The sequence below is a fragment of the Pteropus medius genome, unplaced genomic scaffold (assembly GCF_902729225.1).
Source record: "Pteropus medius unplaced genomic scaffold, Ma_sr-lr_union100, whole genome shotgun sequence".
Classification (NCBI taxonomy): domain Eukaryota; kingdom Metazoa; phylum Chordata; class Mammalia; order Chiroptera; family Pteropodidae; genus Pteropus; species Pteropus medius.
In genome coordinates this window covers 26,703,330-26,725,995 of record NW_024342471.1, presented here as the reverse complement: position 1 = coordinate 26,725,995, position 22,666 = coordinate 26,703,330, and the positions used below count along the sequence as shown (strand labels likewise).

The window sequence follows — 22,666 nt, the reverse complement described above, 5'->3', positions numbered from 1 at the left end:
GGTTTATACCTGAGTATGTCATCTTTTCGGTGCTAATGTGTTTTTAATTTCAGATCCCGTTTGTTTATTGCTGGGTATGGAAGTCGTTGACTGTTGTATGTTAACTTCACATCCTGCAACGTCGCTCTGACCGTCCGTCAGTTACAGGAGTTTTCTGTCGGTTCTTTCAGATTTTCTGTGCACGTGTGATCCGTGAACAGACAGTTTTGTTTCTTCCTTTGCGATCTGCACACTTTTTCTTCTCTTTCACCTTTTCCTGCACCGGCTGGGGCTTCCAGGGCGGTGACGAAGGCGCTGGTGAGAGAGGACGTCCTTGCCTCGTGCCTCATCCTGGTGGGAAAGCTCTGAGTTTCTCGCCAGTAAATACGACGCTTGTAGGTTTTTGTGAGCGTTCGTTAGCAAGTCGAGGAAGTTCCCCTCCATTCCCAGTGTACTGAGAGTTTTGTCACAAAGGGGGATATTTTGGGCAGAGTCATCAGGGAGCGGCCTCTGGGGAGGGCGGAGGGAGCTGGGCAGGGACAGGACAGCCTTAGGGGACTGTCACTGTAGCCAGGTCTCAGGGAGCATGTCCTGGTCTAGGCTGCTGGGATCAGGGCAGGTTATGACTAGGCCACAGGGCACAGGGAGGAGGGGGTGGCATTGGGGCCTAGAAGGGCGTTTGTGACTTGTGTGCCGACGAGGGGCTGGGTGGTGGTGTCAGGCACTGTGCCTGTCTCCTGCGTGCCCCACCAACCCGTGTGCAGACAGCTGACCAAGGTTCTGGTGGGTGAGGCCCAGGGCCTCCTGCCTCCCTGCTCATAGGAGACCTCTGACCCATCTGGCCCCTCTCTGGCCTCTGGACCAGTTGGACGTAGGGCGCGGTGGGCGTGAGCACTGCTGTGTCTGGGGAAGCAGCAGCTGTGGGGGCAGTGGGTGGCACAGGTGAGGCAGGCGGGGACTTGGGGATTGCAGCCGTGGCCCATGATGCGTGTGTGCAGGGAATGGTCGGGCCTCTGTGGGCCAGGAGAGGGGAGAGCCCAGTGCCAGCTCTGCAGGTGGTTCGGCCTGTCGCTGTCTTCCTGGGCCAAGGTCAGGAGGGGCCCGGGCGCTGTTGACACCCACCAGCAGGGTTCCTGGGAGAGCTAGGTTCCACTGCTGTCCAGCAGGGCAGGTCCCCTCAACCCCTGGCATCCCAGCTGTCCCCGCCGTAGCGTGGGCAGTCACGGGGGCCCCCCGGGGACCAGGGCACCCGCCCGGGGAGCTTGGTGCTGCCATCGCCCCCTCTTCTCAGCCCCTGAGGGCGAGCTGCGTTCTTGACAAGCATTCTGGTTCGCCAGCACCCCTGAAGGCAGGCCTCTTCTCTGCTTCAGCCCATCCCCCGGAGTTCAGGGGATTTTTAGGGTGATTCTTGGCACTTGTGTTAGAAAGCGTCCCCCTCAGTGAGGATGAGGGGCCCCCTGGTGGCAGGACAGAGTGGGTGTGGTGGCCCTGCGTGTCGGGGTGGCCGTGGGCTGGGGGGCGAGCCTTGGCAAAGGGCGGAGGCAGGCAGGAGGAAGAGGAGTCTGGGGCCAGCCCTGGACGTGGGGGTTCCCAGGGAACCGGTTCCGGGGGACGGCATGTTAATCAGGCCGCCCGTGGTCGAACGTCCTGGCGGGGACCTCGCGGTGCTGGTGGGGACACCGTGGAGCCCCCACCTCCTCACCGTCGTCCCCTGGGTGGCTGAGTTTGGCAGCGTGCGTGTGCACCCTGCTGCGCGCTCCCCCGGAGGCCGGGCTCCCTGCCCTGGGACCCAGCCTCAGGATGCCGAAGCTCCTCCAGGCTGCGTCCGCAGCATCTCGGCAGGTGTCCTTTGTGTGGGAGGTGCTACCTGCTCGTAAGTCAGGCTCTTTGAAGGAACCCGTGCCTGAGGCCGCGTGTCGTTCTCCGACCCCGACCCCGACCCCGACCCCAGCGGAGGTGTTGCTGTGTTCCGCTCTGGTCTCTGCGTTGCCGGCGTGCGGGGCTGCCGTTCCAGGGGGTGTGGGGGGCAGCACAGGGGTCTGCCCCGTGCCGTCTCACAGACTCTCACACCCACTGCGAAGGACCTGCCGACCGGTCAGCAGCTTCACAAAAAGCCCGTGTTCCCAGCGCCTGCTTATGCAGACGGGGGCGTGTGACTCTGCAGAGGAGAGGGACGTTTTCGAGCCCTGGCACGTCGGGGCTGGAGCGCAGGCTGCAGGTGGCCGCCCTTCCGTCTCAGGACTGCGGACAGTGGCTGCAGAGTCCCCGCAGAGCCCCCGGAAGTGAACGTGTGCCCCACTCGCAGTGACACTTAGTCCCGTCCTAAAATGAAAGAGTAGTTTCAGAGAAACACGGCGATCTCTGTGGCCACGGGTTACGGGGAGACTTCCTGGGACAGGGAGTGTGGCGCGTGGGGGAGGGGTGGATGAATTTGAGTTCAGAAATTAGAGAAAACTTTGGCCACTTGACAGGTGGTTGAGGAAATGAAAGGCAGGCGGCGGCGTGGGCGGGGAGCGGCGTGGGAGGCAGGGAGGGATCCCACAGCCCGGCCACACAGCGGTTAGGGAAGGTGTGACGGTGCCAGCAAGTGGATGGAGGTGCTCACAGCACCAAGGGAAGTGCACGCGACGCCCCGTGGGATACATCAGCCGACCCCCCTGCGGCTCTGGGGGCCCGCCACGCCTCATGTCGGAGGTGCGGAGGTCGGGGAGCCAGCGCGGGTGGCGGGCAGGAGGACACAGCTTGGCCGCGCGTGCCGGCCGACCAGGTGCTCTCGGGGGGGTGGGGTGGAGGTCCTTCCAGTGGCCCCTGTCGGAAATGGCGGAACGTCCATCAGGTGGTGCACGGTGCCGGAACGCGGTCCCTCCGTGCAGTGGGTTCTGCTTGGTGACAGAGGAGCATGGTGCCGACATCTGCAGCAGTGGGCCGGGCTCTAAACACAGCCCCCCGAGGACGAGGAGCCGGGCACAAAGCCCCACGGGTCCCACGGGAGCTCAGTGGCAGCGCAGTGGCTAGCCCGGACGGGCACCTGCCACACGGGACTCTGCGTTGATGGACGTATTTCAGGTCTCGATCGTGGCCGTGACCGTACAGCCCATCGGGTCCGTACCTAAACGGGTGACTCTCGCCCCTTGCAGCCTGCGCTTCGGCAAAGCCGTGCAGAAAGCTCACGGCGGCTCTGTTTTTCCTGCCCGGTGCCTCTTCGGGGAGAGAGCTGTCATCGGAGTCATGGGGTCCTGTCTATTAGCATGAAGTGGCCATGTCTGCGGCTCCTAAGAGCAGGCGCAGTAGAGCAAGCCCTGGAGACTGGCCGTGAGGACTGGCCGGGGGGACTGGCCGCGGGGGACTGGCCGGGGGGACTGGCCGGGGGGACTGGCCGCGGGGCACTGGCCGCGGGGCACTGGCCGGCAGCCTTGTCTGACGCATTGCCCGAGTGGCCCGCGGGTCTGGTGCCGGCTGCTCAGCCTGCTCTTACTTTTAAAATGGAGACCGGAGGTCTTTCCGGTGAGCCGAGCTGGGGCTGCGATGAGGGCGTCCTCCCCCGCAGCAGCTCCGCCTGGGGACTGCAGGGCCTCCCGGGTGGAGTCGGCCCCTCCTGTTGGCGCACTGAACCCCCTAGTGCCCGGGCTCCCTCTGGTGGCCCGTGCGGCCGTGGGCACTGGGAGGGACCGCGCGCGTAGTCCGCGCCCGGGACCAGCCGGCCAGCGTCTGGGTCTCAGGTGGGTGCTCGCTCAGCGCAGACACTTTGATAAAGGCGGAGAAGCGTGGGACAGAGATGGACGATAATCTCCACTGTCACCAGGAGGCCCTCACCACCACCTCTGACTCCTCGTTCCCTGGTTTCCAAAGCGTCGCAGGCTTTGAACTGTCGCGTGGGCAGCACGGTTGTCGGTGGACGTGTAGCTGAGCGGACGTTCGTGCCTTCGCTCTCCAGGCTTACTGGGTGCCAGGCCCTGCCATGACGGGCGTGCCGCCGAACGGGGCGCATGCGCCCGCTCCGTGATGCTCACGCACACCCGGTGTTTGACCGTTGTCGGTTCCACGGAGCGAGGCAGGCGGGGAGTGGGCCGAGCGGTGCCGTCTCTTCCTCCGGGTGGCTGTGCGCTCCCTCGTGGAGCGTCCCCAGGGCCGCGTCCCCTGTCTTTGTCCTGAGTTTTTTTTCTTCTAGAGTCAAACCGCCCTGGACCTCGTTTTCGAGTACCGTGAGATGAGCCAGCGTGCGAGGGTCCTGGAGGGTCCTGGAGGTGGCCTCTTTCCCTGTCACCTCACATCTGTGTCCTGCTTGGCAGGAGGCATCTCAGCACCCGTGTGCTCCTGGCCCCAGCTGGGGAGGAAACCAGGCTCTAGGGTGGGGTCGCTGGGAGGGTCCCTGGGGGGGTCCCTGGGGGTGGTCCCCGGGGCATGCCACGCCTTCTGGGGTCTGGGTGTTGGGAGCAAGGAAGGGCATCGCAGAGGCGTGGGTGCACTCGAGGGGCACTCCCATGTGAAATTATGTTTGTGTCTGGCTCCTGCATGGAAAACCTTGGGTCCTGATAACGAAAATGTATTTATTTACCTGGCCTGTCTTACCATATACCAAAAAGTAGTTTCAAAGTTGTAACATTGAAACGGAGTTTAAGGTTTCTTTGAGTTCTTTGTGGGTTCAAACTGCATTGACGGATTATGTTCCTATGTGTTGTTTCCAGGTTGATACACAGTTTAGTTTTACTGGTTTTAGTCTGTTTTCAACTTAAGTTTCTATTTTTATTTTGTCTTCGTTTTACATTCTGAACGTATGAAATATTTCCATGATACGAACTCCAAACCTTTAAGACACTGCTCTTTGTTCCTTCTCTGGTCCCCCGCCCCACAGAGAAATACTTTTTAAGGTTTCGTTTCATTGGGTTCTGGGCCACCCTTTTAGTGCTTATTTTGTAAGAAGCTGGACAGACAGACACACGTTTGTGCCTTTTGCCCTCTTCCTCACACCAGAGGGGACTCAGATGCTGATTTGCACCTCAGTTTTTTTCTCAGTGATGTAACCTAGAGATCGCCTTCTGGTGGCATTTTAATCGCAAGACTCACGTTTCTGCGTAGTGCCATCAGAGGAGACATGTTTGATCGAGACGACCTCCTGTGTGGCCCACGCCCTGAGCCTGAAGAGGCTGCGGAGGGCGTGGGTACAGGGCGTGGGTGCGGGCCCTGGACTCGGGCGCAGGGAGAGGTGGCATGGTGCGCGGTGCCCTTCCTCGTGGCACTGACCGTCACCTTCCCGGTGCCGCGGAGACCAAGTCCGTGGCGTCGGAGGGTGTCGGGGCCGCCTTTAGCTGCAGGTCAGCACACGCACGCCTTTTGGGGGGCCGTAATCCACACGGCGCGTACCCGCCGCGCAGCCGGACCGGGCTTTGAGAAGTGAGCGCCAGTCTCTCCTCTGTCGCCGTCCGTCGCGGCGTCCCTCTCCCGTCCCTGTCCCCAGAGGCCGCGCGTGCCGCGCTGTTGGCCGCCCTCCTGCGCTGCCTGGGAGTGGGCTTGCACGTGCGTGTGTGTGGTCACGAGCGCACCCACGCTGCTGCAAGCGGCAGTGCTCTGTTTTTACGCTGAGCACCCCGTGTTTGGACACGTGTGCCCCACTCGCCAGCGGGTGGACGGGGTCCGTTTGGGGCCGTGAGGCAGGGAGCTCCCGTGGACAGGCGTGCACGAGGCTTCCCGCGGTCTCGTGTGCACACCCTCCTGTCTTGGGCGAGGGTCAGGAGGAGCGGCCGAGCCCCGTGGGCGGTGTGTGCACAGTCCTGTCCCAAAGCGCCCGCCTCTGCCGCTGCCCTGCGGGGTGTTCCCGCCGCTCCACCGCGTCAGTGCGTGCCAGGGGCGGGCCTCGTCAGGCAATGGTGCCAGTGGGTGTGTGCGGGCCCCGTCGTCAGTTCGAGGCCTGTTTCTAGAGGCACAGTTTGCATCCAGCGGGCGTCACCCTCTGCAGCACAGGCTTGGGCGAGGGTGACCAGCGTGTTGCCCATGCAGCACCCCGCGGTCAGGCACAGGGACGTCCTGTGGCCGGTGGTGCTTGGCCCTCCCGCCCTCTCCCCGGCACCCACTCCGGCTCCTTCCACCAGCCGGGGCCCTGCGAAGCGCTGCCAGGTCATGATGGGCTGTGACGATTGGTGGCACGTCGCTCCCCCCTGCGGTGGATTTCTGTGCCACCGCGGATAGGCGTCCAGGTCCTCCCGATACTGTGGATGCATTTTGAGCTGGGTTCCAGCTTTCGGCCGTCAGGAGTGAAGCTTCTAGAAGCTCGCGTGGACACGGTTTTCATTTCTCTCGGGCACAGACCTAGGAGTGGGCTGGTCACGTGTGATAAGTGAAGGCGTCGAGTGTAAACTGCCGGCTGTTTCCCACAGGCAGTGTGGCCCTCGCCCAGCGTCCATGTGGCCAGTCCTTTACTTGAGCCATTTTTGTGGGTGCGAGATGCCACGCCATTGAGGTTTCTGTCTGCATTCCCCAGGGACTAATGATGTGCATCTTTTCATGTGCTTATTTGTCATTTGCATATCTTTTGTAAAGCGTCTTATTCAGATTTTCTGCCCGGTTTTTTAATTGGGTGGGTTGTTTGTTAGTATTGATTTGTGAGAGTTTTAAAAACATATTCTAGATACAAATTCTTTATCAGATAGGATTGTTTTATAAATATTTCCTCTTAGTCTGTTTGCCTTTTCGTTTACCTAACAATGAATTTGAAAGAGCAGCTTGTTAATTTTAACAGTCCCGTTTATCATTTCTTTCTTTCAGAGTTCATGTTCTGTCTCATTAAAGAAATTTTTGCCTAACCCAAGACACAAGGATTTTCTCCCATGTTTTCTTCTAGGATCTTTATGGTTTTAGCTCTCACTCGATCCAAGTTAATTTGGTAAGGTAGGGATCGAGATTTATGTTTTTCCTGTAGGAAATCTAATTGTTCAGCCCTTTTTGTGGAAAAGTTCTTCCTGTCTCTGTCGAACCCTCCTGCCACTTTTATCGCAGTCCGCCGACCCCGTGCGTGCAGACTTCGTTTCTGGACTGTGGTCGTGGCCCATGTGTTGCCACGTCTGCCCCTCGGCGGTCGAACACTGCGTGCCTCGTGCGACTGCGGTAGGGCGCGGCGTGGACTCGGAGCCTGGGAGCTCTGCGCTCATCCTTTTCAGAAGCGTTTGCGTGTATCTGAGTCCTCTGCATTTCCTAAAAGTTCGAGAATCAGCGTGTCAATTTCTGCAAAAAAAAGGCCTTCTGATATCTCGCCGGGGATCGCGTTGAATCCGTAAATCAGATTTATGGTAATTGACATCTTAGTAATATCGGGTTTTCTGATCCATGAACACGATATGCCTCTTCATTTATTTAGGTCTTTCAGAATTTCTCACAGCGTTGTTTCGTGGTTTTCAGTGTTGATGTACTTCATGTGTTTTGTTATATGTGTTCTTAAGTATTTCTGTTTTTATGTTACATAAATGGTGCTTTTAAAAATTGTAGTTTCCAGTTACTTGTTGCTAACATTTGGAAATATAATTGCTTTTTAAGTATTGACCTCATACATCCTGTGACCTCGCTGAACTTGTATGTTAGTTCTTGTAACGATTTCGTAGATTTCTTGGGATCTTCCATGAGGACGCGCATGGCGTCTGCAGCAAAGAGGTTCGCGTCTTCCCTTCCGATCCGGGCACCTCCTGTTTGCCGTTCCTGCTGCATCGCGCCGGCAGAACCTCCAGTGTGATGTTGAGAAGAAGCAATGGGAAGGGGCGTTCCGGCCTCGTTTCCGATCTCGGGGGGTCCGGTCCATCTTTCCATCGATGTCTGAGCTTAGCTGTGGGTTTTCAGAAACGCCCTGACTAGGGCGAGGGAGTCCCTTCTGTTTCTCGGTGGTGAGAGCTGGTCGTGAGGCAGTGCTCGATTCTGTCAGACGCCTTTCTTCGCGTCTTGAGATGCCCACATGGTCTTTCTTTTTCAGTCTAATGCGGCGAGTTTTCAGAAATTGTACCCTGAACGTGTTCGTTGCGTAATGTCAACCTGTATGGAAATGTTATTGTCAGGAAGACCCCTCCTGTCCCCGTTCTCATGCTCTGGTGGGTGCCCGTGTGTGTGCGTGCGCACTCATGATTGTGTATGTGTCAGGTGCCCGTGTGTGTGTGCGCGCACACTCATGCTTGTGTATGTGTCGGTGAGGGCCTCACCGTAGGGGACACGGCGCTGTAAGCCTCTGCGGCCCCAAGTTTCATCCAGACTGTGAGTGTCACCTATGAAATGAGGTGACACAGAAATCGTGTGTCGGGTCCTGAGTTTCACGCTCCCGCCGCCCCCACCCCGCCTGCACCGCTGTTCGTGGGGGTGACGGTGGCAGGTGTGGGGCGGGGATCCTGGCCTGCGGGGTGGGAGGGAGCGGCCCCTCCTGGGGCTTTTAGATTTTTTGTTTTAGGTATTTCAGATATCTTTTTTAAACTTTGGGATTCGAAAGCATCGGTAGTACAGGAAAATAATTTTTTACGTTTGCATCAGCCAGGTCGACACTAGTTTCTCATTTTATTTTTCTTGGCTGTTTGCCTTACTCTGGCTGATCTCGTTTGCAGCTGGCCTGAGGGGTGGGGTTTGAAATAATTTTCTTTTCCCTGAACATCAGATAAAAAGACAGTTATGCTCTTGACTAACGCGGGTACTTTTCCACGAAGACGGCTGTGCTCACGCCTGTGAGGGTGACTGTGGACTCTTAGGAGTGGCTCCGGAAGGGGGCTGCCTCCAGCCCACCCCTCACTGAGCCGGGGTGTAGACGGGGCACGGGACGGGGCACGAGAAAAGTTGCGACGCGCAGTGACAAGCAGGGAGTGCTTATTACTGGCGTTATTATGCGATTGGAAAACAATTTTAACATTTGAGTCTGTTTTCAATTTTGCGTCTACTTTCTCCCTAAAGTAAATCTACGTTAGTATTAGACTTCCACGTAAAAAAGCCACGCTGTGTAGTTTTTGGTGACATAACATCTGTGTCGTTAATGCCATCTGTGTTTGTCGGGTTGAAGGGACTTGAAACCCTGGCCTGTCGATGCAGTAACGGGCACTCAGGCCACTGTCTCCTGGCTCTTGGGGGGGGGTGGGTGTGAATTTCCCACCTCACCCTGCTCCGCATCTCCGGCCTGCCCGCTGCCCGCTGCCCACACGCGCTGTCGCCTCTCCTCGGGTCAGCCTGTCTCACGCTCGCCACGTCACCTTCATGTAGCCCGTAGCTCCTCGTTCTCTCTTGTCCAGCCCCTGGCCAGCCCCTGGCCACCCGCAGTCACCTGGTTTGTGTCCGTGTTCTCTACTCGACTGTCCGTGCCCGAAGGCCAGGCATGGTGCCAGGACGAGTGTCTGAGCCTGTGTGTGCGGGGTGCAGAGCTCGGGGGGTACGAGGAAAGCCGGGTTCCCGCCCTGCGGGCTCACACCCAGCTCCAGTGCGGCTGGCGTATGGGGACCACACCTGCCCATCTGGCCCGAGCCTTCCCCGCCCCTCCCCCAGACCAAGCTCACTGCACCTGACTTTCCGTCTCTCAGGAGGGAAGCATTTCTCACCTCCAGTTTTTATTCTGAAAAATTTCAACCTATTAGAAAAGACTGATTCAGTGAACACAGCATGCCCGCCCCTCGGCTCACGTGCCCCCGATAGTCTTGACAGCGATTTAACCTGTGGCTGACACGGGCGGTGGCTGCAGGGACCGCCTGTGCCTGCCTTACATGTGGGTGGAGTCGTCAGGGCACAGGGACCTGGGGGACGGGGTCTGTGGCGGTGTCAGGGGCTTCCGGTGCTACTTGGTGACAGTCGTCTGCTGCAGCGTGGCTGGCTTCACGCACACACTCACACGTGCAGGTTGTGTGTTCCGTGTGAGTCGGTGATGCGTTAGTGATTCCTTAGTCTTACCAGAACGTGTTAGGCAAAGTAAGCTTGTACTTAAAGAGACTTAAAGGAGAGAACATTCGGGGTGCACTGGGGTCCCAGAGCAGCCTGGTGGCACGAGACCACGCGTGCGCTGGCAGCGAGAACCCGGCGGCTCTCTGCTGACCTGCCCGGGATCCAGGGCGTGGGGTCCACTTCCCTGCCTGGCACCCCAGGGCGCCACAGCCACAGGAGCGGAGGCACCGGGTCCCGCAGCAGGGTCCCCGCGCTGGGTCTGCGCCAGCGTCAGCGGTAGTGACACCTGAGGCTCAGACAGCCGCCTGCCTGGTGTCCCCAGTGGGAGGGCGCCGCGGTTTCTGTCTGAGCAGGTGGCGTGGTGGACGGAGCTGGGGCGATGGGCCCGGGGTCTCGCTCGTGGGTGACGTGTCCCCCGCTGTGGCCCAGCGCGTGGCGAGTCTTCAGCCTCCCATGGGCCCGCGACTTAGGTGCTGGTCAGGGTGAAGTTCGTGGTTTTCAGTGAACCGATGCAGAAACTGTCTGCCAAGTACGTTTTATCCTGCTCTGAAGACGGAGATGGAGGCAGTTTGGGCAGAGAGGGCGTCGCGGCCAGAGGGTGGCCGTCCCGCCGTCCTCGTCCTCCGCCCTCAGCTCCTGCGGCCGCGGCTCCGCCAGGCTTTCTTGCCTGCTGTGGGGACGGGTCGCGCAGCTAGGACGCGTGCGGGTGGCCTCGGGGGGAGCTGTCTGTGGCATTTCAGATCGCGCCTCGCGCCGCCCTGCTCCGGTTGCCATCCGGGTGTCAGCGGGGGGTGCGGGGGGAGCCCCCCTTCGCACGTGCTTAGTTGCCTGTCGGTTTTGCAGACTCGTCGCTGTCTGATGGGTGGCGGCGCTAGGGACCCTCGTGGGGGTGGGGGTGAGGGCAGGGCTCTGGTCCCTGGTCCGGTCATCGCGGCCTGGCCACTTTGCTGGGCGACACGCCCTCCCAGGCCCAGGGCGTGAGAAAGGGTTGTGCAGAGGGCTGTGACAGGTACGGCCACAGCTCGCAGCCCCGACCCCCAGAGCCTGTGCCGAGGCGCGCGCCCCAGCAGCGGTGTCTCACGGGTGGGGTCCCGGGCAAGTCCGGGAACGCCTGGTTACGGGCAGCGCGGCTGTGGCCGCCCCGCGTGTCTGTCACGGACACAGCAAAACTGTGGGTGTGGGAGGGTTCAGAAGCGGTGCCTGGGTGAGGACACTGGCATTTATCTTGAACTCCGGGGCATGGGCCGGGGCGGCTCATTCAGTCTTAGGAGCTGATGTCTGAGCTCGGGGTGTAGTCCGGTCCCCTGGGGAGGCCTTGAGCTGCCCATGGCGTGTGCCACTTCTCACCCTTATGGGGTGCCCTGGGATCCCAAACAGGCAGAGTGTCAGGGTCCCGTTGTACGTAGGAGCACGTGAGGCTCAGTCACTATGGCCTTTCACACTGCTGGTGGCGGATGTCATGCTGCGTGTTGTCATTTTAAAGCCTGAGCTTTCAGGCTGCAGACCAGAACTAGCCCGAGTCTCCACCAATAAGGAAATTGCAAATCCAGTTTGAAGGAAATATTGTGTAGCCACTGAAAAGTATGTTTTAGAAGAATGTGTCCTAACGTGAGAATGCTTATGATGTAAGAAAATACAAAACCGAACAATGAAACGATCTCGGTTTTCTCCACGGTTGGTGAGCACGGATGTCATAGTCGCGCCCGTGGCTCAGAGCGGAGGGGCTGGCGCCAGCGGGTTTCCACCTTGCTGTGTGTCTCTGCGTTTCCCAGGTTTCTGTCGCGAACACTTATATCTATCTACACTAAGGCGGAAGCGAATGTTATTAAACCTGTCGTCTGTCTCCCGTCCGCTTGCCCTGGGGGCTTCCTCTTGCTGGAGCAGGTCGCTGCTTTGGTTTTAGGTGGCCCGAGGGAGGAGGAGGAGGGAGGTGACGAAGGCAGAGGGAGCAGCAGGGGCCTCCAGTGCTGGGGGTGCAGGGAGGGTGGCCCGGTCTGTGGGTCTTGACCTCACCTGTTCCCTGCCTTTGGGAATCGACCTGTTGGCCTGGAATTGACCACACGGGCGGGAAGATCAATCTGCAGGTTTTCTGAAATGCGGGTGGTTTACTGTGTCACGTTCGACCTCCTTCCCTGACGTGAGCATCGGAGGAACGTGGCCCCGCGGTACACAGCCCTCCTCCCGGTCACTGTGAAATCGCGCGCCTGCTGGTGTCGGTGGCCCTGTCTGCGAGGCGGCGGTGGACCGCCCCTGCACGGCACATTCTCTGACCCCGTCAGGACGGACCTCCCCATGCAGGGTGCTGCCTGTCAGTGCAGGTGGTTGCTTTCTATGACCTTTTATTGAGGACTTAAGTTACATTTTGAAACAAAGTCACGTTTCTTTGCCTTTGCATGAATAGATACTGTGTGGTTTATGTATCTGTTTGAAATGAGTGATTATAACCGGAGTTTACGAGATCTGGAGCTGTGATAACGTCATTAAAACATGGTGTTCTGATGCTGCCTGGGCTGTCACGCGTGTGCCTCAGTTTTCATTTTGGAATGGGTGACTGTGATACAGGGTAACCAGGGAAGCAGCCCCCCCAGCTCCAGTACAGCTGTGGCACTGGTGCAGACACAAGGAGCCAGGTGGGTCAAGGTCAGGTTAGAGCCCCGGCTTCTGGAGCCTTCTGCCATCTCCTGGCTCCCAGGCATCTGCGCTGTCTCTTGCTTAGCCACTTACGGACCCACTCGGAGATGCTTTCAGTCCTGAGAGGCGGAGTTCCCTGCTTCCAGGGTCACTTCTCGCAGGACTTCTGGTCCCTTCCCTGACTTCTGTTGCAACCACAGCCTCTTTGGGCTTTTACTTCATCAGCATTTTAAGCACATTGCAATTTCGGGAATATTTGTCATTTAGATATTCCTTTAAATTTTTGTAGACGCAACTTTCTAATCCATAAAGCAGCTGATAATTGAAGTATGTACGTTGACTGTCATAGTAACAGGTGTGACATTGGGGTGCTAAGCCGCGCAGGTACTGCTAAGCCTCATTTGGCTCCTTATCCTGCCAGCAGTGACTTGGTGTCTACAGTTCGTAAGAGGGAGAAGCAGAAGGTCCCGTGTGGATAGATGAGTGTGACGAATGAACGGGTTTGTGAGGACGGCATCCGGAGGTGCTTACCAAGTCATTTTTGGGGGGTCTCTAGTACAAGCATGGGCCTGAGTGGTGGCCGTGCGGGCCCCAATGTCCTACCCCAACTCTGGTGGCCGCGTGGCCACCCAGGCTGTCCCCTTTCCCGCCAGGCCTCTCCTGGGTGCCGTGTACACTTCTGATCCGGTGTCGTCATCGGTTTCGGTGACAACTCTGGGCCTCCCTCTGGCCTGCGCCGGCAGCTCCCAGGTGTGAAGACCTCGGCAGAGTTATTTGCAGCAGCCTGGTTTTTGTTTTTTGTTTGTTTGTTTGTTTGTTTTTAGTTTCAGAGTGGTTTATTTTCAAAGGGCCATTGTAGAGGGCAGCTCTCTTCATGGGCATATGTGGTTCCAGGGGCCTGTTGTTTCTTGGTGTCGTGGTGGCTGTCACCAGAGCCGGGGCCCAGCAGCTTCAGAGGGACCTCAGAGTCCTGCACGGGTCGGGGACGCGACGGCTAATGGAGGTCCCCGGCCTGGCTTTTCCTTTCCCAAGCGTACCCCTCCGAGGTCCCCCTGCCAGGAGGACACGGGCCTGGCTGGTGTGGGTGTGGCGTGGGTGCCGGGCGGCTGCCGAGGCCTCACGGGAGGAAGGAGAGTGGCTCCGTCGCTGACTCTGTTGTGGAAAGTTAAACATGGAGCTGGACGGCTGAGCCACCGCTGCCGATGGGCCCTGCTGTGACGGGTGGCCGGGCTCTGAAGCTAAAATTAGTGCCAAACCGACCGACGGATTTGCTCTCCAGTGACTGAGCTGGAGCATCGCGCATTCGAGTGGCTCTCCCTGTCGGCGTCTGGGGGTGTCCCGGGTCAGCTGTGGGCACAGCGGGAGAGAGGGGAGAGGTGCCCGGGCGCCCTTGAGCAGACTTTTTGGAAGGGAGCTGTGCTCGGGGCTGTGCAGGACGACAGGTGGTGGAGCTCCCGGTGTGGCCGTGGGGACTGCTGGCTCTCAGGTCCTGGCCAGCTGTGTGCACAAGGGACGGGGGTGGCGGACTTGCTCCAGGCAGGGCTGGGGTCTGAGGCTCCAGGCCGGGGGGCAGCCGCGGTGTGAGCCACAGCGTGTGCGCGGGAGTCCTCGTCGAGGGGGCTGGTGGCAGGCGGCGTGGCCAGCGGGAGCTTTGCTGCCTGGCTCGTGAAGGAGGTGCGACCGCTCCTTGAATCCCGGGAGGAGCCCACGTTCCTGTCCCTGTCCCGTGGGCCGTCTGAGGGGCAGGTGCGTTGGGAGTCCGGCGACTCCATTTACCTCTCCTCCTCCTCCTTCTCCGAGCCGGCAGGCCCCCGATAGAGCCGGTGCTTTCTGACGCCGGGTGTCCTTTGTCCCCTAGGTATGGTCCTCGTGCGCAGCGAGAATGGGCAGTTGTTAATGATCCCTCAGCAGGCGCTGGCCCAGATGCAGGCGCAGGCCCACGCGCAGGCCCAGCCTCAGACCGCCATGGCGCCCCGCCCTGCAGCCCCCAGCAGTGCCCCTCCTGTCCAGATCTCGGCCGTGCAGGTGAGTGCGCCCCGCCCTGTCCCCGCGGGGGTGGCTGGCGCTGTGGCAAGGCCGGCCCCGCTCGGAGGAGCCAGCTCCGAGTCCACGTGCGCGACACCCGCCCTGGCCCCCGCCCTGCTCTCCCGTGACCTCGCCTTCCTGTGCCTCAGTTTCCTTCTGCAAAGTGGGGATTCTGCCCGTGCTCCCGTCCCGGGCTCTGACGAGGGCCGAGAGTAGTGGGATGACGTGGAGGAAGCATCAGCATCAGGGAGGCGCACGGGGGCCGTGTGAACCGTACAGAGGGTCCCACCTCGCCCACGCGGGCGCTCATGCCGTAAGCGGTTGCCGCCTGGGCCCGGAGGCGGCGGCGGCAGGACCATCCTGGTGAAGCAGCGTGCGGGGACCGGCCCCTCCGCAGCAGGCGGTGTCCCTCGTCCGTGTCCTCATTCTGCTGTGGCCACGTGCCGGCACGTTCTCCGTTTCCACTCCGTCTGCCGCTGTCACTCTGCTGCTCTGAGCTCCGTGGCTGGTCAGAGCTCAGGGGGAGAGGGACTAGAAAGCTTTGGAAGCCTACTTCCTTTCCCCCGCGAGTTCAGCTGTGTCCCTCGGTGGCGGTGCCCCGGCACTGCAGGGGGCTTGCAGAGCGCCCCCTTTCCGGGCTGTCTGAAACAGCTCAGAAGCGTCCAGGGCCTGCCTCGTCCCGTCACGCGCGGAGCAGGCGCGAGGCATCGGCGGCTTTGCGTGTCACTGTCTGAGCGTTGGCATTTTGCCGTCGGCCACCCTTCACACCAGCTTCGGGGACACCTTGCTCAGGACTTGAGCTGTCCTTCCTTTGGACCTAGGTGTCTGCCGGCTACCGGGACCGTCTGTTTTACACTCTTCACCACTGGGACCGGTCTTTAGACCAGGGGACACATGCTTCTCAGTGCCTTTGTCACTTTTTTAGTGCTTGTGAACAAAGTGACAAGTCCACACAGGGACCGATTTCCCAGGTGCAGGCTCGCTGTAGGAGCCGATGGTGTTTTGTTGTGCCGTGTGAAGATTCTTTGCTTTGGTAAGAAAGGTGTAGAATTAGGGTGGCTTTATCCAGAACTGTGAGTCCACCTGTAGACGCACTCGAGTATGTCGCTCTGGAGTAAGGATTGATTTTGAGGTGTGCTGGCCCGTGGGGAATTACTGTCACTTGTCGCTCCTTTTAGATGACGCTAACTTGTTTTCCGGGCACCTGGGACCCTTCTTATTGCACGGCAGGTGACCCCAACGACCAGAATTACTGTCACTTGTCACTCCTTTTAGATGACGCTTACTTGTTTTCCAGGCACCCGGGACCCCTCTTATTGCACGGCAGGTGACCCCAACAACCATCATCAAGCAAGTGTCCCAGGCCCAGACGACGGTACAGCCCACCACGGCGTTACAGCGCTCGCCCGGAGTGCAGGTGTGCGTCCTTGGCGCAGAGGCGGGCGCACGTGTCGGGGCGTCGGGCGTGTGTGTGCCTATCGCACGCGACTTGACGGGTGGTGACAGTGGCCCTCGTGTGGGCAGCAGTCCCCGGTCCTGGTGGTGCGTACTCGTGTGTGACCTCCACACACCTCTTACCGGTGAGGCATCAGTGATTCGTGGCTTCCAGAACTGTCCATCTCAGCCAGTGCGGCCTCCTTGCGGTGACCCCTGCTGTCAGGGGCGCTGGCACACTCCGGCAGTGACCCCTGGCGGGTCAGCCTGCTGTCAGTGGTGGTTTTTTGACCCGTGTGGAAGCCGCGGACGGGCCGTGTTCTGGAGTAGGGGCTGAACTGACCTCTCTCTCGGCGGGTTTGATGCTCAGCCGACTCAGCCTCTGGTCTGTAAAGCCTGGAGGAGGCCCGTGTCCCGGCTCTGCTGGCCCCTTGCATGGCAGAGGGGACCCCTGCCAGGCGCGCAGCCTGCTCTGGGCAGCCGGGGCGCTGTCCCCGTGGTGGAGGTGTGTGTCGGTGCCCACTGGAAGCGTGGGTTTCACAGGGTGTGTCGTGTTTCATCGGGCACCTGGGCGGGCCGGGGCCGTGCCTCGGCGCATGGCCGATCTCGCGTGACGCCCACCACAGCTCTGCGAATGGCGGACCACGGGCGGTGCGGGCAGCCAGGGGCTGGAGCGCCTGGCGCTGCCCAGCACTGGCTCTGCCCTCGCCGGACCTCGCCCGCGTGCTCCTTTGGCATCTGCAGTGGGTGACGGTGCTGTTTAGAGCCGGGGCAAGAGCGGTTCAGCCCAGGGAGGGAGCCGAGCAGAGTCCGCTAGGCGTGGCGGAGCGTGCCCCGAGTTGAGGGTCTGGAAGGTGTCCTCTGACAGTGTGGTGAGGCGCACTCAGGCCCGTGTCCGGTTAGTGGAAGACGAGGGCCGTCTCGGCTCCGCGGGTGCAGTTTGAGCTCGTTGGCCGCAGGATAGATTGTGGGAGCCAATCCCATGTAAGGGGGACTCCCGGACACGCGGGGCTCCCGGACATCTCCCTGCCGCTCCCCTCGCTGCCCAGACACGGTGGCATGGTTTCTCCTCCTCAGGTTTTTTCCTTCGTGGCTTCGTTTGCCATTTTCTAGTTATAAGTAGCACGTGCCCAGTGTTACGAGTGGAAGCCCCAGACTGAAGGAAACGCCATCACCGCCTCCAGCTCACAGGCCCCTGATGCTGGGGTCACTAGGGCACCTCCGAGTCTGGAGGGGTCAGTAGAGGTTGCAGCTGCCACTGGTTACAGTGTGCCAGCGCCCCTGACAGCAGGGGTCCCTGCCCGTCACACACGGGTTGCACTGCCCCTACTTTGAGAAGTCGTAAAACGGGTTGACGGCAGGGTCTGTCCATTGGAAAAGGACCTGCTGAGAAAAACCAGCAGGTGTGGAGCGGAAGTGTCGGTGGCCGGACGGGGGGGCAGGCTGGGCCCCCATGCCTGAGGTCTGGTGGCCATCTGTTCAGCGGGGAACCCTCTCAGCCCTCCTATCGCTCCGAACCCCCTTCCCTGACGTGTCCGGATGAGAAGGAAGGGAGGGTCTGGGGGCCGAGGGCGTGGGCCCCTCCCCTGTCACCCCGCACCACGCCGCACTGGGGCTGACAGTGTGGGACGTCTCGGCCTCCGTCACCGGGCTCTCTTCAGACCAGCTGTCGTCGCTGATGGGCCAGGTGCGTGTGGCAGGTGGCCTGAGCCGGCCACCACGTAACTTTCGGGGACTAGCGACAGCCGGTGTCTTGCCAGCGGTCGGTGTAACCTGTCAGTTTCTGACGCAGGCACGAAGCCCTGTCCCTCAGGTGTACGGGACTGCAGCGCGGGGGTGCGGTCTGTCACGGGCCGCCTCCCCGTAGCCTCTGTTCACCTCCTGCTTTGGGTTCTTGTAGCCGCAGCTTGTTCTGGGTGGCACCGCCCAGACGACGTCGCTTGGGACGGCGACGGCTGTGCAGACCGGGACACCTCAGCGATCGGTCCCAGGGGCCACCACCACCTCCACAGCTGCCACGGTGAGTGCCGCCGCGCCGCGCCCCTCGGGCCTGCCACAGGCAGTGGGCCACGTCTGGCCCACGGCGTCACCCGTCTTGCCTCTCAAGGTTCCGGGGCTGGCTGGGGCCCCACGGCCCGTTCGTGCAGCTTAGAGCGCCAGCCACAGCCCGGACACGCGAGTGCCTCGGGGTGTGCGTGGCCCCCCGGCACGGGGTCTGAGAGCGGAGGCCTCAGGGGTGTCAGGAAGGGCCCCCTTCTCCTGCACGGGGCTTTCGGGCCACAGAGGACCTGCGGTGGCAGGCACAGCCAGGGGCGCTGGGAGACGCGCGTGGACTGGGCAGAGCTGGGGCACAGTAGCACGGTGGCCCGTCGTGACTTGCCTTCCCGTAGCGTTGGTCTGCGTGCGGCTGTCTGAGTCGGTGGGGTCGCGCTGGACGCTTTTCCCTGCTCCTCTGTGAGCATCGCGCGTCCCCAGCAGCGGCGTCACAGCGTGACTCCCGTTGTGCGTCCGGACAGGCGTCAGGTTGTCTTTACGACCACCGGCGTCACCGTGAACACTCCGCGATTCACCTCGTTCACGTTCTGGCTGTTTCCTCCGCTTCCGTCCTGAAGGGGGGACGGCGGGCTGCGGGGCGCACGCTCTGGTCTGCACCCCGTCAGCAGACCGTGGCAGTTACTGCATTTTCTCAAGTTTAGGGGAGAAATGCGCTTCTTGCCTTCACGTCTTAGTTGAAGCACAAGCGGTGACGAAGGTGTGCTTTCTAAGACTTTCCGTCCGTATCTTTCGAACGCAGGAAACTATGGAGAACGTGAAGAAATGTAAAAACTTCCTGTCTACGTTGATAAAGCTGGCGTCGTCCGGGAAGCAGTCCACGGAGACGGCGGCCAACGTGAAGGAGCTGGTGCAGCACCTGCTGGTGCGTGGCGTGCGCCGCGTCGCCGGGGCCTCCCTGTGCGCGGCCGCCTCCCGGAGCTGTCGCTTGAGTAAAGTGCCCCTGCGCACCCTCCGCCTGCAGCCTTGGCGTTGCCAGTGAGGCCGCTGCGAGGCTGGTCCGGCGCCTGAAGAAATGCCGGGGGCGCGGGATACTTGGGGAGCGTTGGGTGGCAGCTGGGTGAAGGGAACAAGGGGGAGCCCAGGCGCAGACGCCACCACCAGCGGGCTCAGGAAGGGCCGGGCGAGCCTCCAGCTGCCCCCGAGCACGCCCGTCGGCCAGGACACGCAGCACGCCGACCTCCTGACGCCTCCGTCCAGCCCCAGCACGGGCTGGGACACAGCGGACCGTGGGCCACGAGAGCAGGGCGTCGCCGAGCAAAGGGGCGCGTGCACTTCCTCTCACGGGCATCTCAGTGTGTATTTTATTTTTCAGGACGGAAAAATCGAAGCCGAAGACTTCACTAGCAGGTTGTACCGAGAGCTTAATTCTTCACCTCAACCGTACCTCGTGCCTTTCCTGAAGGTGAGTGTGAGGCCCGTTGACCGGCTCGGGTGTCCGGAGGCAGGAGTGCGGTTTACAGTTGTTGCCGCTGTGTTTGGAAGGTCAAAGCGCCCTGTGAGGAATGTCCCGGTGTCCTCTTCAGAGGCTTTTCTGGGGGTTTTGAGACCCCGGGTGCTGCGGCCATTGCCCGTAAGCACAGGGCAATCCCCGGGTGGCCCGTGGCGTGACAGCTGACGGGGCACTCACCCGGGGAGCACCCAGGGCTTCAGCGGCATCGGCAGCCCCCATCAGACAGTCTCTGATGCTGTGGCGTTCTTAAGGGCATTTTAGAAATGCTGCTTTTTTTATCGAGAATAATCTTGGTGATGCACGTGTGTGTGTGTGTGAGAGAGAGAGAGAGAGAGACACACACACACACACACACACACACACACACACATTGATACCTGACATCAGAGGCACCTCAAGATCTGAAACCTACGCTCTTTGGCCTGAGAACCTTTCTCGGATGGGCTCCTTCGGGGTTTGGGGGAAGGGAACGCGCAGCCGGGCCGCCCGCCCGACCCCGTGTCTGTTTCTGCCCAGAGGAGCTTGCCCGCCTTGAGACAGCTGACCCCCGACTCGGCAGCCTTCATCCAGCAGAGCCAGCAGCAGCAGCCGCCCGCCTCGCAGGCCACCACCGCGCTCACGGCCGTGGTGCTGAGCAGCTCGGTCCAGCGCACGGCCGGGAAGACGGCGGCCAGCGTGACCAGCGCCCTCCAGCCCCCTGTCATCAGCCTCACGCAGCCCACACAGGTGGGCGCTGGCAAGCAGGGGCGGCCCACGCCGCTGGTGTGCAGGCGGGAGCCCGTCGCCCCGGCTCAGGGGGACCCCCTGCAGGCGGGCTGGGGCGTCAGTCTCCACAGTTAAACCAGCGGCCGAGGCCCCGCAACCGTGTAGTTCGTTTCTCAGTAAAGTAAGCGTGGTGGCTTTTGTTGGCACGTTTCCAGGGTGTTCGTGGTCAAAACGACCGAGATGCTTTTGCAGTGACTGAGTTGGGTGTTGTCTTTGATGAAGGGCAGTGGCCCCGTGCAGGGGACAGATGACGTGTGCTTGGTGCTGGACACGCCGGCTGGGCTGGGTGGTTCTCAGATGCCGAAACTGCTGATGGTTCGTGTCCAGTATCCTGGGCCCTGAGGCTGGAGGAAGGACGTGTTTGCTCCGGTAGCGAGATTGGTGCTTTTAAGATAACTTCAAAGAGATTCCGTTCTCATTAAAGACAGCTACAGAAACACGCCACGCAGGCTCCCTTGCGAGCACGTGGCAGGCGGTTGTGGGGTGGGTTTCACGGTGGCGCGTGTGATAGATAACCAGGCAGCGAGCCGAGAGCTCACGGGGCCCCTTGCCTGCTGGCTTACGACCTTTGGGCGTCCCATGACACACCCTTCAGGTTACCTTCGTGGGATTCAGAATCCAGCTGTGGCTGCCTGGCCCCAGAGGTTCCGGGCAAGGCCGTGTGCCCTGCAGCCGCGTGGCTTTGGGCGCGCGCTTTGTGTCCCAGCACAGGCGTGCTCTGTGCTGCGGCGGGCGGGCGGGAGGCCTGGGCCGCTCTCGGGGCGGTGAGCTGACCGGACGGGCAGGCGGGAGACGGTGCGCGAAAGTGGCGGCCGAGCGTGTGCTCAGTGGCGGAGGGAAAGGCGGGGTGCGCCGAGCAGTGGGAGCACAGCTGGTGGGGCGGGGCGCAGGCCGCGGCTAGGGGACAGGAGAGAGGCCCTTCTTTGGGGCCACGTTCAGGGCTGGGGCGTAGGAAATCTAATCCCCACCGCCTGCTGTGAGAGCCATCTCGCCTCATAGAGAAAATGTTGGGGAGGGAGAGAGCCTGACCTGCAGCTCCAGGTAGCCACGTCACCCGTCACCTTCACTGACCGGTGGAGGGGGACCTCCCCACGCTGGGGCACTGAGCGCGGCCCCCTCCTCCAGGCATTGCGCTCAGCGTGCTGGTCGTGCGGTGCGTCTGCCCTGAGGAGCTGGCTCTGGCCGTGGCGCCGGACGTGGGTGGCCGCCGTCTGACCCTGCGGTCCTGTTGGGGCCGCCCCGCTCCGGGCCAGGGCAGGGCCACGGCTGGGGACGGAGTGCTGGCAGCTCTCGGCAGCGTGTGCTCACGAGGGCTGTGGGCTCTGCCTCAGGTGATCCAACCGCCACCCAAGCCTGGAGCGCTGATCCGGCCCCCGCAGGTGACGTTGACGCAGACACCCATGGTGGCCCTCCGGCAGCCTCACAACCGCATCGTGCTCACCACACCCCAGCAGATCCAGCTGAACCAGCTGCAGCCAGGTAAGGGCCTCGCGGGCGTCTCACGGCCACTCGCCGGACAGCCTCGCCGTCGTGGTCGTGACTCGCGCTGGAGCGTGCGTCGCTGTGGCGGCCGTGTCCGTGCGCTCCAGCGTGCGGCCTGCGCGTGGTGGCGGCGGCTCCCGCTTCCGCCAGCGCGGTCTCGATCCTCCCGCACACGTTCCCGCTGCCCGTGTCTGGCAGTCGTCGCTCCTGCACTCGGCTTGCGAGCTGCCGCTGCCCCCCGTACTCGAGTTAGAAATCCCAGCCTCTCTGGGACCCCGCTGTCGCGGGGTGGGGGCGCGTCCCTCCCCGGGCCCCGCAGGCACCGCAGCGGCGTGCCTCCGCGGGAGGGGCACCGACGCACGTGCTTGCGTGTCGGTGGCACACTGCGTCTCTTGTCTTGCAGTCCCCGTGGTGAAGCCTGCCGTGCTACCTGGAACCAAAGCGCTGTCTGCTGTCTCGGCCCAAGCAGCTGCCGCACAGAAAAATAAACTCAAGGATCCCGGGGGAGGTTCGTTTCGGTAAGGAGCGAGCCGCGCGGCTGGTTTCTGAGCGAAGGCGAGAGCGCCCGTCTGCAGACGTGGCACCCTGAGGGCACTGCGGGCGTGCGTGGGATGCACCCCGCCCCTTCCAGCCCCAGAGTCCTGGGGTGCACGGTCCGGGGGTGTCTCGCGGAGCAGCGGTCTGCGTGTCGTCGTCGTGGAGTCCCGTGTCGGGGACTTGGCCGCGGGGGGGCCATGGCGAGAGCTTTCGTTGCGGTGAAGCAGGAGAGAGCGTGTTTCGGGAGACTTCTGCGGGACCCCCTTTCCCGGACACTCCTTCCCCAGCGCCATTAGGTGGCCGCAGCGGGGCTGGATGTGCGCTGGCGGGGTGGGGCGGGCCGGTGCAGGAGGTGGGGGGCAGCCTCCCTGCGGGTCCGAGGAGCAGGCGAATGGGCTGCAGCCGCCCCCGCTTCCCCCAGGAAGGGGA

General features: G+C 61.4%; 1 protein-coding gene across 1 annotated transcript in view; it reads left to right on the top strand.

Annotated features, from left to right (window-relative positions):
• TAF4 (TATA-box binding protein associated factor 4) overlaps positions 1–22,666 on the top strand; it is a 56,070-nt gene that overhangs the window by 16,313 nt on the left and 17,091 nt on the right. Inside the window, exons 3-10 of the mRNA XM_039864739.1 lie at positions 14,348–14,514; positions 15,812–15,931; positions 17,849–17,968; positions 18,743–18,865; positions 19,316–19,405; positions 19,970–20,215; positions 21,550–21,697; positions 22,104–22,218. Coding sequence (XP_039720673.1) covers positions 14,348–14,514; positions 15,812–15,931; positions 17,849–17,968; positions 18,743–18,865; positions 19,316–19,405; positions 19,970–20,215; positions 21,550–21,697; positions 22,104–22,218 — 1,129 coding nt within the window. The remainder of the gene's footprint in view (positions 1–14,347; positions 14,515–15,811; positions 15,932–17,848; positions 17,969–18,742; positions 18,866–19,315; positions 19,406–19,969; positions 20,216–21,549; positions 21,698–22,103; positions 22,219–22,666) is intronic.